At 38.7% G+C, this 14,462-nt stretch overlaps 1 protein-coding gene across 8 annotated transcripts in view; it reads left to right on the forward strand.

Annotated features, from left to right (window-relative positions):
* The window catches only part of Mapkap1 (MAPK associated protein 1), a 234,542-nt gene that overhangs the window by 18,497 nt on the left and 201,583 nt on the right, over window positions 1–14,462 (forward strand). For 4 of the 8 annotated variants that reach the window (XM_057755379.1, XM_057755385.1, XM_057755384.1 and 1 more), the window contains exons 2-3: window positions 10,423–10,750; window positions 13,230–13,319. The exons of 2 other annotated variants lie outside the window; for them this stretch is intronic. In XM_057755379.1, coding sequence (XP_057611362.1) covers window positions 10,492–10,750; window positions 13,230–13,319 — 349 coding nt within the window. In that variant the 5' untranslated portion in view covers window positions 10,423–10,491. Of the gene's footprint in view, window positions 1–10,042; window positions 10,071–10,422; window positions 10,751–13,229; window positions 13,320–14,462 lie in introns of all 8 variants that reach the window. 2 more of the 8 variants (XM_057755381.1, XM_057755382.1) reach the window with 1 other exon arrangement.

The raw sequence follows: 14,462 nt of genomic DNA on the forward strand, positions 1-14,462 counted from the left end.
AGATCGCGGGGGTGAGATGCTTGTGTTGGCCTGAAGGGAAGTTTTGACTGTGTAGGAGAAGAGCAGATCTCATAACCAGGAGCTACATCATCACCCTTTAAAGACCAGAAAATACACAGAGTTATTGAGAGTTGCAGGAAGTGGAGGGGAGAAGGGCTGATAGTGGAACCAGGTTGTAGAGAGAGCTCTCTGTGCTTTACATTTGGGTTTACTGCATGACTTAAAGCAGTACAAGCTTAGGACTCTCAGAGATAGGAGGCAGGATCCAGCTGGCTTCCTCCACATGATCTCAGAGTTGAAATGAAGGTGTGAGCTGGTGGTGAGTGTCTGAGCAGCTTAGGTTGTTGGTAGGCTGTGTTTCTCACAGCTCTTAACTAATGACCAAGACAGTCTCAGTGTTGAGCTCGTGGTCCTTGCTGCATCACTGCTTGCTTCAAGGCCCTTGGGAATCTCTTTCGTTGACCATTTTTGTCTTCACTTGACTGAGAGGTCTCACGTGACAGAATGTTACTGAGGAATTGTGCCTTTCACACCTTTGTCATGTTCTGTTGACTGTGACCTGTAAAGTCAAGAAAAGAGGGTAGCTATGCAATAAAGAGGGTGGATGATGCCAAGAGACCAGACTTTATGCAACTGCCTCTCCCATAAACCCCCTGTTCCATAAGTGCAGTGGTCAAGTCTGCTGTTTCTCTCTAGTCTCTATCTCTGGTGCCTGACACATAGTAAGTGCTTTGTAGCCCTCATCAGATGAGTAATGTCTGTGAGGGAGTACTTGGGAGGCTTACAGCTGCTTACACTGCTTACAGCTTAAACCCTTAACCAATGATTTCATGTTGAAAACAGTCTAGCTGCTTTGACATTACTTGTATCTTCATTCTAGATAAAACTATAAACATTTTTTACCTGAGATCTTAATGTAAAACCTGAAATTATTTATTTCTACAACTGCCAATCAAACCTATTATGTCAGAGAGATAACACCCATTAGAAAAAATAATTTAGGGCTACATTGCAGCAAACGGATAGATTTCTTGTAATCACTGAAATTATTGTCAGATTTGGAGCTTTGAGTGTTGTGGGTGGTTAGGTTGTCTGAAGTTCTACTGCTGTTGCCCGTAACTTAACATTATTTCAGGACCTGGAAGTGATGTTTTATAACAGGGGAGGAATAATACTGTAGTCTGACCTGGGCTTGGAGCTTCATATATGGTTATACATTAATTGTTACTTAGTGATTATTGCTTACATTCTTTGTACTTGTCATCAGGAACATCTGTAGGCAGAATTTTGATTTTGAGTTGTCCCTTGAGAAAGAATAGCATCAAGGCTAGTTTTTCTCCAGATTGATACTGGGGTTTAAGAAAATCCCTATATGCTCTGGGAAACTGAACCCCACAAAAACAAGCATTGCACATTTTTCTTAACTATCAATTTTAGTAGTGTTTTCTTTTTCTGAAAATGTATTATTTTAATCATGAAACATGAGATGGTAGTATGTGCATAGGGATGCTGGCGCCAGAAGAAACTAGAATTGCTGGAGCTGGAGCAGTTGTAAGCTACCTACCTATGTGCTGGGAGCAGAACTCAGATCCTTGGGACAAGCAGTTTGTGCTCTTAACCACTGTGGGTTTTTTTTGTTTGTTTGTTTTTGTTTAGAAATACTGTCTAGACTGGCCTTGAACCTGTGTGGCTGAGGGTTATTGATCTTCTGGTCCTACTGCCACTACTTCCCAAGTTGCAGAAACTACAGACCTTGCTACTACACCTTGTTCTAGTGATGTATATATTTTTTTCTTTTAAAACAAAGAGGTGTAGTTTAATCATAGGATAGACTGTAACTAATGAGTTTTAAAAACAAATTTCTTAGCTATGGTGGTGACTCAGCTTTAATCCCTGCACTCATGAGGCAGAGGCAGGAGGATCTCTGAGTTAAAGGCCAGCCTGGTCTACAGAGTGTGTTCCAGGATAGCCAGGGCTACACAGAAAAACCCTTTCTTGAAAACAAAACAAACAAACAACAACAAAACATAACAAATTTCTTAGGGCTGTGGGCATAGCTCTGTAGAAGTGTTTGCTTAGCATGCGGTGTGAATTCAGAACCCCAGAACCTATATCAAAGTTGAGTGCATGATGTGCGCCTATAATCCCAGCACTAGGGTCCCTGAAGCTGGGTCCCTGAAGCTCATTGGCCACACAGCCTAGCTGATTTGTTGCACTTTAGGTTCAGAGAGACTCTGTCTCAAAAAATAGAGTGGAGAGTGACCGAAGAAAACAGTACCAGCTGTAACCTCCATAGAGACACATTCAGGCACCTACACATACAGGTGTGCATACCTACATGAACATGTCTATATAACACATGGTTTTCTTTTGATGATGATTTGGAAATATTCCAAAGCCAGTCATCTAGAGGTCAAGATTTTGAAATTTCATACAATTATTTCAACTACATTTGATCAGTGCAAATTATAGTGCAAACCCAGATTTACCAAACTAAGAGGTCAGTGTAGCCTAGTCTGGCTGTTAGATGATAAGTGATCAGTACTGCTCACAGCATGGGTCATCTATCACTATCCTCTTTGTATTTCTGCCTAAGCAAAGCCCAGCCATCCTTAAAATGCTACCACTTCCTCTCTGGGACTTTTCTGTTTCTTGGAAAGCATAGTCATTTAGTATTGGTATATACATTGCATTGTGTTTCTTTTCTGTTTGTGTGGAAGAGCCCCTATGTGGACATGGGTCTGTGGAGGAACCGCACACTCTTGATTCCTAGTCTCACTGTAAGATGATGGTTAGTGGGCTGGAGAGATGGCTCAGAGGTTAAGAGCACTGACTGCTCTTCCAGAGGTCCTGAGTTCAATTCCCAGCAACCACATGGTGGCTCACAACCATCTGTAATAAGATCTGGTGCCCCTCTTCTGGCCTGCAAGCATACATGGAAGGAATGTTGTATACATAATAAATAAATAAATATTTTTTAAAGAAAGATGATGGTTAGTGAGTGAATCTCATTCAAAAGAACATGCAAGCACTCCCCCCTCCCCTTTTTTTTTAAATCTTAAAGTATTTTTACTCAAAGTGTGGAAGTAGAAATGGAGGAAGATAAAATAAGCTCCAAATATATGTTCTCACTATTACTGTTCACTGGAGTTAGGCATAGTCATGTGGAGAAGCTTTGAACGCCCAGAACAGCTTTTAAAAGCCATTTTTACTAGTCTAAAAAATACAGAAAGGTTTAATTTAGAGTTACATTGGAGAAAGTGAGAGAAAGAAATTCAGAAGCAATAAACTGCATTTTATTTTAATAGTCATTTCCATATTCAAATTCTAAGAGGTCTAAATTCTGAACTGTAGCTAAATCAGAGAATGTTGGTCATAGTCAAAAGATAGTCTGCTGGTTTCTATGAATTGAAACTTCATATATAATGAAAGGATTTTGTTATCCTAACTTGTGACCACCTGTGTCATGATAGATAAATGGGACTGCTTTTGTTAGTCTGTGTTAATGACTCCTGCTTGGGAATCAGGTTATCCAGGTTATCATGCCCAATACTAACAATGTCAAGGCAGGGTACAGTGTGGAAAGGTTAAAAAAACAAAAAACAAAAACAAACCCAAAAACCCAACAACTCACATCTGCTGTTACATGTTGTTAATTCCCTTAGCAAAAGTTAAATCATTTCAAGTACAATAATAGTGTGGGAGGTAAATTAACTAACCATTAACAATCTTATAAATACACAATTAACATGCCAGCATTTATATGACACATTGATGGGGCAGCAGTAATTTTTGATTGGGTGCTTGCAGACCTTTGAGAAGCCTGGGGCTGTTGCTTATTCAGGCAGGTTTTCACAGATTGCAGGTGAGGGCTTGTGGAGAGTAGTGAGTGTGGTATGTTGAAAGGGAAGGAGATAGGAGTCCTTTCTAAGCATGGACTTGACACAAACGTTTAGACACACTGTAGCTTGCAGGTCCTTAGTGAAGGAGTACGAGGAGAGTTCAATGCTTCTGGTGAATTATTCAAAGAAAGATAAAATACTTCAGCTGTTGACTTATAGCTGAGGTTGCATAAATTACTATTTTCAAAAATATCTCTGGGCTGGGATCAGAGGCATAGTTTAGGGCCAAGTGCTTGGCAAGCACACTGAAGGTTCCTGGGTTTGAGTCCAGCTTTGCAACAAATCAACTCAACTTAATATGTATTTAGACCTAACTTGAGATATAAAGTAAGACCTCTGTAGTTTTAGGTCAAACGTAATGATCTCTTATGTTCCTTTCATGAAGGAAATTTTGTGAAAAATGTTTGTCTTTTTCAACAATTGTTGCAGGTACTGCTTTTTTTTTTCCTGTTGTACAAAAATTACTGTAGCATTAGCAGAGTAGCTAAATGTATACAGCTGAACACATTGTGTCTTAAAGCTTTTATGAAGACCCAGGAAAGAAGTATCTGTCAACCCTTGGAACCCACAACAATGGGGTGTTTATGAACTGTCTTGTAGTCACTGTTGTGATTCTTTGTTGTGAGGCTGTGGCACAATGGTTAGGAAGGTGTACTCTGACCACATTTCTTAACCTTTTTTTTTTTTTCTGCCCCGTGGGTTCTTTGTTTTTTGTTTTTTGGGGTTTGTTTTTTTTTTTTTTAGTCTGTAAATGGAGAATAAAAAAAAAAAGCAGCTTTTTGTTGTTGTTGTTGTTTTCAAGACAAGGTTTCTCTAGAGCTTTGGAGCCTGTCCTGGAACTCAATCTGTACACCGGGCTAGCCTTGAAATCACACATGCCTCTGCCTCCCAAGTGCTGGGACTAGAGACGTGTGTTACAATGCCTTATGATAGCAGTTACCTTAAAAAGGTTATTTTGATGGTTATGTAAATTAATTCATGTAAAAAGGATAAATAATTTTAGCTTTTGCAATAACTTGAGGTTAGTCAATGTGTAGTTACTTTTGGCTTCTGGAATCCTGTGCTCTAGCTATAGCAAATGTACAAAGTCCTGTGGATATATACTGTTCTATCTTGAATCACTGCCCCATGGCTAATTTCCCCAACTGTGCATCTATGTCTTATTATTTATTATGCTTCATCTCATGCTTTTCTATAAACAATTGCCGGTAAAATTTGGGAGCTTGTGTGTATAAAGTTCTTGAGTATTTAGAACCAGGTATGGTTGCTTATGCCTATAATCCTAGTACTCAGGAGGCTAAGACAGGAACCCTATGAGTTTATGGTCAGTCTGGGCTACAGAATGAAATCCTAAACTTAAAAGATTGTTGAGACCTGCTATTCATCAGAATCTGCTAAAAATGATTTCAGCCATGTCTCCAGGTACTACATGCAGGTTCTGTGAACATAAGCAGTTGTGAGGAGTTGTATGTAGTATCCAAGTTATGCCAGGATCCTCTTTAATAGAACAATAAGAACTAAGCAGATTGTGCCGAGTCTATTTATAAGGCGACCAACAGACCAACTCTGTATATTAAAAATACTTGTCATTTTGAAACTAGAAGTGGTAGTATACACATGTAATCTCAGCATGTGAGAGGTGAGGTAGGAGGGTCAGGAATTCGAGGCCAGCCTGTGGTATATGAGATTCTGTCTCAAAAGAAGACAAAAGTAGGGAGGTGGTGGCACTTAGGAGGCAGAGGCAGGCAGATCTCTGTGAGTTTGAAGCCAGGCTGGTCTACAGAGAGAGTTCCAGGACAGCCAGTGTGTTACACAGAGAAACCCTGTCTTGAAAAACCAAAAAATTAAATTAAATTTAAAAATGAATAAATAAAAGAAGAAAAAAATCTGTCATTTTGGAATGATACTCCTTCTGTCTAGATGCCCCTATTACATTTTTTTTTTTAAGTAAAAAAATATGCTTTGAAGAACCTGGTAAGTAAAAGCGGGAGAAAGGGGCTTGAGGCAGAGAGCTAGCACTACTTACCATGTGAAGTCCTCGGTTCTGCCTCCCGTCTCTCACTTGCTTACTCTCTCTCACACATAAATATTAAAAAACACAATATCTAATAATTGAGTTGGAGATAAATTGGTTAATTTTGTTTCGCTTAGTGCTTCCCAGATTTAAAACCTTTTTAAATTAAAAGACTTTCAATTGTAGTAAAATATACATAGCATGAAATTTGTCATTTTAATGATTTTTCAATATACAGTTCAGTGGTATTATGTATACTCATGGTGGTATGCAGCCATCACCACCACCCATCTCGAGAATTTTCCATCTTCCTAGACTGGAAATAGTACTGACATCTGCCTGGTCCTCCTTCCTCCATTCCTTGGCATCTATCAGTCTCCTTTCTGTCATTAAGAGTGCGTGCTTTAGGTGGCCCATATGAGTACATGTTCTTTTATGACTGGCACATTTCACTTGGTTATAATGTCTCTAAACATCATCCATTGTGAAATATTATCATTTTCTGGGTTTAAAGGCTCTTGTTATAGCCAGTGTATATAAATGGAAACTGCACTTTTGTTTCCTGGCCATCCAGACCCAAATAATCACACAAAACTACATTAATTACAACATTGTTTGGCCAATGGCTCAGGTGAATTCCTCACTAGCTCTTACATCTTAAACTAATCCATTTGTGTTATTTTATATTTTACCATGAGGCTTGTGGTTTGTTAACTCACTTCTTGCTTCTTGGGTGGAGCCTACCTGACTCTGCCTTCTTTCTCCCTACATTCACTTTAGTTTGCCCTGGCATAGGCCAAAGCAGCTTCTTTATTAACCAGTGGTAATAAAACATATTCATAGCATACAGAGGGGAATCCCACATCAAATGTATATATTACATTTTATTTATTTATCTTCTACCATATATATTATATATTAGTAAGTTTTATGTGTGTTTGTCTTTGTGTGGTATATGCTTGCACATGTGGACCCATGTGCAGAGGCCAGAGACATTAGGTGTCCTGTTCTGTTGTTCTTTTTCTTATTCTCTTGTGATGTAGCTGCAGCTGACTCTAGTGACCAGCAAGTTCTATTGATCCTCCTGTCTCTGTCACCCATAGCATTAGAGTTATAGGAATCTGGGGCCATACCTGGCTTTTTATATAGGTGCTTGGGATTTGAACTCAGGTCTTTCATGGTCCCCACCCCCCCCCTTTTTTTACTACATGGTATTCCATTGCATGTATGTGTCAGAGCATATGTATGGTTGTTTGAATGTTTAGATTACTTTAGATTTTCAGTATATATTTCAAATAATTCTGAGATAAACATTTATGCTCAGTTACTTTCTGGGGCAAGTTCTATAGTGGATTTCATAGAATGTTTATGTTTTACATTTTGATAAGCATTACCAAGCTTCTCTAGCAAGTACCCATTTTCACTCCTTTCTATTATAAATGAGAGTGTATTTTGCAACTAATAACCTATACGATGATGTTCGAAGAAATTTGAATGTTTATTTTAGGAGGGCAGTTTTGATTATATGTGTATGTACAAAGTTTTCCTGGATTTATCATAATAAAACAGTTCCAAAAACATAAAAAATAAATAAACGAGAGTGTAATGTCTCAGGATACCCGTCAATATTAGTTCTTAAAAGTCTTTTTGTTCTTTGTGCAAGTGAACAGAAAAAATAACTTATTTCATTGTTATGTCTGTGTTAGAAATCAAATATACTTTCAAGCGATGCTTACCCACTCTTAAGAGACTTTAAAAATACTGTCAGTGGTTCTGAAAAGCAGTGTTGGCATAAATGGATAGTGTCTCAAGGTGACAGTTTTGAAAGGCACATTGGTGAGAGGCTCTCATGTCTGTATTAACGGAATGTGATCCCTCTCTCTAACCACACACCTGACATGCTTGAAGGACTTATCTCGACAGCAGGATTGGATAGTCATTGGAAGTGGGACAGCAGCATGTATTGAGTATCCTGCTTAGTGTAGCATTCTTGTAGCCAGAGAGGTGCGGTGCTAAGGCCCCTGTCTTTATGGAACTGCAGGCACACCTCATAGCAGCCCAGAAATGACACTCCAATCGCATGTTTCCCAGGGAAGTCCTGTGGAAGTTTCCTCTCAGAGCTGGTGTGGTTCAAATCACGCACATTCATCACTGCATGGAGTCATACTGTTTAACAGAGAAACTGCCTGCTGATGCTGGAGTATGTTGAAGCCTTTCTAATGAAAGGGGAAGTTGGAGAGTTGGTGTGCGCCCTCAGAGCTGCTTAACTCATTCCTCTGTTCTTCGTAAGCTGTGCTGGAGCAGATTCACTTTACTAGAAAAGTTCTGTGTTTGTTTGTTTTTAAGGGTACTTCAGTGCACTTTTCTTTGTTGTTTACTTTTTGATTTTTGGTACCAGAACACTCAGCAAACATTTAGTTTTGCAGGGAGGGCTAGACAATATGAAGGTAAAAGGCACAACCTTTTTGCCAGCAGCTAGCTGCCTGCCCTTTATGCCCTTTATGGAGGGAAAATAGCTGATTGTTCTAGGAGGCTTCTAGGTGACCAACTGCGACATCAGCTTCTTGACAAGAGGCTCTATGCTCAGTGCTCCCTCTATGCTTACAGAAAAGGCTTCGTTTTCACGGGAATTTAAATGCTCACTTTAAATTTTGTAATTATTTCATCAATACACTGGCATGTTGTATTTAAGGAGATCAGATATTTGAGAAATGTGTGACACTTACCACATGGTATTGGGGACATAGGAGGTCTGTCCTACATAAAGTTTTGTTTAAACATGAGATACTTAGCTTTGCATTTCCAATTAGTCTCTGTGAGAGAAGTAGTCCATGAACCAGATATAAAGGAAAGGGAGTAAATATTAGCGTATTTTAATTAATATCTTGTTTAACAATGTGCTTCAACTACATTTTTTTCTAATAGTATCTTTAAGATCCACTAGATAATGGCAGACAAATTTTTGATAAATTTTAAAAATCAGATGTTACTAGATTTTCCCGTTCCCTTTCCAGAAGACACAAATGACAAGAGTCTTTCACCTTTCCCCCTCTCTTTTCTTTTTCCTTGTCTTTCTACTGGGGACCAAACCCAGAGCCTTGTATATGCTAGGCAAGTACTCTATTATATTCCCAGCCCTAAAGGTATGTATTTGTGTGAGAGTTAGTGTGTGAATATATGTGTGGGTATGATTGTATGTGTGTTCAGGTACACATGCCCCTGTGTATGAGGCCATTATGTGTTCTGCTGTATAACTCCTATTCTCTTGAAACAGTCTCTCACTGTAACTAGACTAGCAGCCAACAAGCCCCAGTGACCCTCTTGTTTCTGCTTTCTGTAGTTTGGGGGTTACAGGCCAATGCTTCTTCTATGCTCAGATTTTTATTTTTAAGATTTATTTGATTTTATGTGCAGAATGTTCACCTGCATATATGTATGTGCACCGTGTGTGTATGGTTGGTACCTGTAGCGGTCAGAGAATGTCAGATTCCCTTGCATTGTAGTTATAGATGTTTGTAAACCAACATGTGGGTGCTGGGAATCAAACCTCGGTCCTCTGAAAAAACAACCAGTGCTCTTAATTTCTGAGCCATCCCTCCAATCCCCCACACCCATCTTTTTGTGTGGATTCTAGGGATTTAAAACTAGTTTTGTCTTGTTGAGCAGTGGTAGCACACACCCTTAATCCCAGTATTTGGGAGGCAGAGGCAAGCATATTTCAAAGTTCCAAGACAGTTTATCAGAAAAACCCTATCTTGAAAAACAAAATAACAACAACAACAACAACAACAACAAAAACTAGTTTGGTCTCTAGGGTCTGTTTCCTAGCCACAGTCTGTATTATTCTGTGCTGAATATTTCCAGCCCCCTGAGAAAGTTCTATCTAGTTCGTGGGATAAACATTATTACATGTAGCTTTAACAGGATCAAGGAAGCAGTTCTTATAATTAGGTTTCTAAAATAAGAAATTAATCTTGTGGCAGGGCAATTTTGATTAATACATTTTATTTGAAAAGCACAGTATTATCTTAAAAGAAAAAAATGTTTATTGAACAAAATTACTTTGGCGGCAAACTTTTGTAAAATTCCTGTTAGCTCAAAAAATTTCTTGTCTTTAAATTTACAGCCATGAGACTGTGAACTGCTAAGTGCAGGTGAGTACTGTAGCATATCACCTGACAACACCTTGTTCCTTACCCTCGACCTCACAGCATCATGAGCAGGTGCATGAAGTAGAGGAAGTAGGAAGAAAAACGTACATTCTAGCATGCTTCCTTGCCTTGAGTAGCCTCACTAAGTGTTGCTATGATTTGCTTGCAAGAGAGCCATAGGCCCTGGTATTTATAAGAATCTCCTTTCAGCTTAGCTTTTATCCATCTAAGCTTCTGGGTACAGAGATAATGTTGGATTTCAAGGTGAACTTTTATCATATTGAGTTTGTTTAAAAAATGATTCAGCCATTTTTTGCTTGTTTCTTAAATATTGCTGTGTGCATCATGTTTCTAGGTAGGTGAGTCCGTGAAACAGTATGAAGAGGAGAAAATAGCCTTTTAAAGAAACTGGCCCACAGAAAGGATGGCCTTCTTGGACAATCCAACTATCATTTTAGCTCATATTCGACAGTCACATGTGACCAGTGATGACACGGGAATGTGTGAGATGGTTCTCATTGATCATGATGTTGACCTAGAGAAGACTCATCCTCCTTCAGTGCCTGGAGACAGTGGGTCAGAAGTTCAGGGAAGCAGTGGTGAGACTCAGGGCTACGTGTACGCCCAGTCTGTCGATATTACCTCAAGCTGGGACTTTGGTATTAGAAGACGCTCAAACACAGGTAAACTGTCTTTAGTTGTCTTCTTAGCTTCAGTTCAGTAGTCAGTCAAGAGATAATGGACAGGGTTGGAAGAGGTCCATTAGGGAGTCTGTGCCTAGTGAGAGAATGGTTGAACATCTCTGTGTGAGTAGAAGACTTTGATGTTGAGCTGTCAGGAGGAAGTAGACAGGAGAGCCTTATGTAGGTGGAAGTTGCCTTTAGAAAAAGAAGTGGCCCTGTTTTGAGACCTTAGAGCCACCCAGTCTCAAGTAAATTTCCTTGAGGGAGATTCTAGGGTGACAAAGATCTCTTAATATGGGAGTGGGATAGCCTAGGAGTACAGGCACCAAAATCAATACAAGAGCAGGCTAGCCCAGGAAAGCAGGCCACTAAAGTCCCAGTTCCTGGGTGGGTTTTAATAGGTTCCATACATGGAGTGAGGGAAGCACAAAAATGCTACTATTTTGATGCTTTCCTCTTATTTCCTTAAGTGGATCACAAACCTTTGGTCTCAGTGGTTTGTAAATACTCAAATTTGCCATATATATTTAGTTCTTAACCTTTAGAGGCTTATCATTGTCGTTGTTCAGTTGATAGTGCTTTTATAATTTTTCCAGGAGAATGCAGTGTGCCAAGGCTTTTATTGAGAGAGAGAGGGGAGGCAAGGGAATTAGGGAGAAAGAACACATACATATATATATATATATATATACACACACACACATATTCATACTTGTGAGAGATGGCATTTTAAGGATCCTTTTTTAGACCATTATAAAACGTAATCAGAATTAGTAGTAGTAGCCTGTTAATCCCAAGCAAAGAGAGTGACAAGAGATGGACAACAATGAAAAATGTTTATTTTCATGCTCCAGATGTAAAATGTTAACTGGGAGTCTGCTGGCAGAGCTGGGTATGCCTCACAGTGAAAGAAACATTGAAGTTGAGTTCAGAATGCAGTGTCTGTGACATCAAAAAGAATAGTTTGCCCATAAGAAGAAAATAACTAATATCACTTCCCAGTATCAAGAGAGACTTTTATCAAAATAGGGTTTTAGTGACGGTTTGCAAATAATTTAGAGCCATTGCCACTCAGTGCTCTAGTTGGAATATCCTTGCAAGTTCATGACATGGTATCTTCTGTGACAGGCTGGGTAGGTTTTACCAGGAAAATGCTGCCCAATTAGAGTGTTACGGTGGTGTTACTGTGACTGCACCCTTCATTGTTACTAATGACAGTGGGTTTGGTTAGGTATAGTGATGTCAGCTTTTGCCAACCAGGGCCAGTGGTGGCACACGCCGGCACTTGGGAGGCGGAGGCAGGTGGATCTCTAAGCTTGAGGCCAGCCTGGTCTACAGAGCAAGTTCCAGGACAGCCAGGGCTACACAGAGAAACCCTGTCTTGAAAAAACAAACAAAAAAGAGTGCTTTTGCCTGTATAGTTTTTAAATTTCTGGCAAGATCATTTCCAGTGTTCCTCTCCCATAATGCTAAGGAAGGAATGTGTGGTTTCCCACCTTGAAAGTGTTTGTAAACAAAATTTATTTTAGATATTTTTCTATTGCCAGTGTGTGCGCCTCAATAAGATGTGGAAGAGTAGCACGAAAAACAGTGAGAGAGACCTGAGTTCTGATTTCCCAGTTATGGCTGTGAGCAGTAGTTGCTAATGGATACCGGTTGTCTTTCTGTGAAGGACCAGGCTGCTGATTTTTGAAGGTTGAAGGTTGATTAGCCAGTGTAATAACAGACGTGTGATTTTAGGTGACTCTTGGTGCAGACATTTCTTTAGTTAATGCTGAGGTGCTAGTGCTTAATTGAAACTATAGGCCATATTGGTGATCAAGGAACTTAGTTTTTAATCTTTAAAGTACATCTTAAAGTTTTTTAAAGAAGAATTGTTCTTTTTACGATTTGACTAATGTGACAAAGATACAAATCATTTATTTTACTACCTATAAACTGTTTCAGCCCACTGAAGAAAAGCTATGCTAATTTATATAGCTTTGACATTTTATAATTTTCATGATTTTTAGATAAAGGATTTTATATTTAAAACTTTAATAGTCTAGTCTGAGTTCATTTATCTTTAATTTTTGAAACGGGTAGAGTAATTCATAACAGTAATTTTATTCCTGTAATGTAATATTCACTTCAGTTCATTTGTGCATTAAAATTCCTTTAAGACCGTTATTAATGATTTATATAATGAAATGTCATATTAATCACAGAAGTTTTCACATTTTATTATTCTCTTCCATGTTAATACTATCTTTATGATCTCTATTAATGTTTTATATCCTCTAATTTCAATTATAAATCAAGAATATTTTCATGTTTTTGTTGGTATTTGCTTTTCAGGGGTGCCACCTTTAAAATTTTATGACTTTCTTCCTCCATATGCAATATAAAACATCTTTATTCATATAAAGGTAGTTAATTATGTCTTTGTTTATAGTAAACTTTCATTGACAAACTTATAGTTATAATATTTCTTTTCAAGCTCAAAGATTAGAACGACTCCGCAAAGAGAGACAAAACCAGATCAAATGCAAAAATATTCAGTGGAAAGAAAGAAATTCTAAGCAATCAGGTAAATGGAAATAACTTTCATTTATGATTTGGGATTTTTATACTTAGTTTATATCATTATATATGGACATCTATTTTTAATCTGTTCTTCTAAGTTCTTTGGGTGGATACCACTTGTGTTTGAGCTTGAATCCAGTGCACTTGTGTACATTGACCCTGTTGGTTTGGGCCTCCTTTCCCACTGGCTTACAGGGTTAATGCGGTTAGAGGGTGCTTTCTAAAACCATTACTTAGTACCATTTTCTTTGGGCCAAGAATAGTATATACTTTTTCAAATGGGTGTTTAAGTTATAGGTTCATTTGTACAGTTCTATTTATTTATTTGTTTTTTATTTATTGTTTGTGTGTGCACACTCATGCACATATGTCACTCTGCATGTGTGGAATCAGAGGTCAGCTTGTAGGAATCAGTTTTCTCCTATTGTATAGGTTTAGGTGAGTGAACACAAGTTCTTCCTCATGGCAGCTAGAACCTTTACCAGTTCAGCTGTCTTGTCAGCCTCATTTATATAGTCCTAGACTTTACCTTGTTTCAGTAACCATAGCACCTGTGATGACAGAGCCACAGGGTCTCTCTGTAGTTTTTGGAGCCTGTCCTAGAACTTGCTCTGTAGACCAGGCTGGCCTCGAACTCACAGAGATCTGCCTCCCTCTGCCTTCTGAGTGCTGGGATTAAAGGCACATGTCACCACCACCTGGCTTCAGAACACCTATTTTTAATGCTTCATTTTCAGCAAGAAGAAAAAATAATTTAAACTCTTGGTTACGGTGGAGATGGCTCAGTCAGGAAAGTGCAATGGCAGACCTGAAATTTCAGTACTGAGCACACAACAGCAGGAGGATCCCTTGGGCTTCTGCCCAGCTAGTCTAGAGTTCCAGGTCTAGTAAGTAACCCATTCTTAGTAAAATGAGGTGAAAAATGATAGAGGAAGACACTGGACACAATAGCTAGCTTCTGCATGAGCATGCTCACACATACAGTCTTGAAAGTAAAGTAGTCTTAAAATAGTTTATAATGATTAGATCATTTTCTAAGACGTTCTCTTTATTTTTTCCTTTAAAAGAAATGTCCTCTTTGTTCTTCCAATACCTCCTTGGCAGGTGATGGATGTCTCATAAATCTTTGTTGACTATCTCCATTGCT

The sequence above is a fragment of the Chionomys nivalis genome, chromosome 22 (genome assembly GCF_950005125.1).
Source record: "Chionomys nivalis chromosome 22, mChiNiv1.1, whole genome shotgun sequence".
NCBI lineage: Eukaryota > Metazoa > Chordata > Mammalia > Rodentia > Cricetidae > Chionomys > Chionomys nivalis.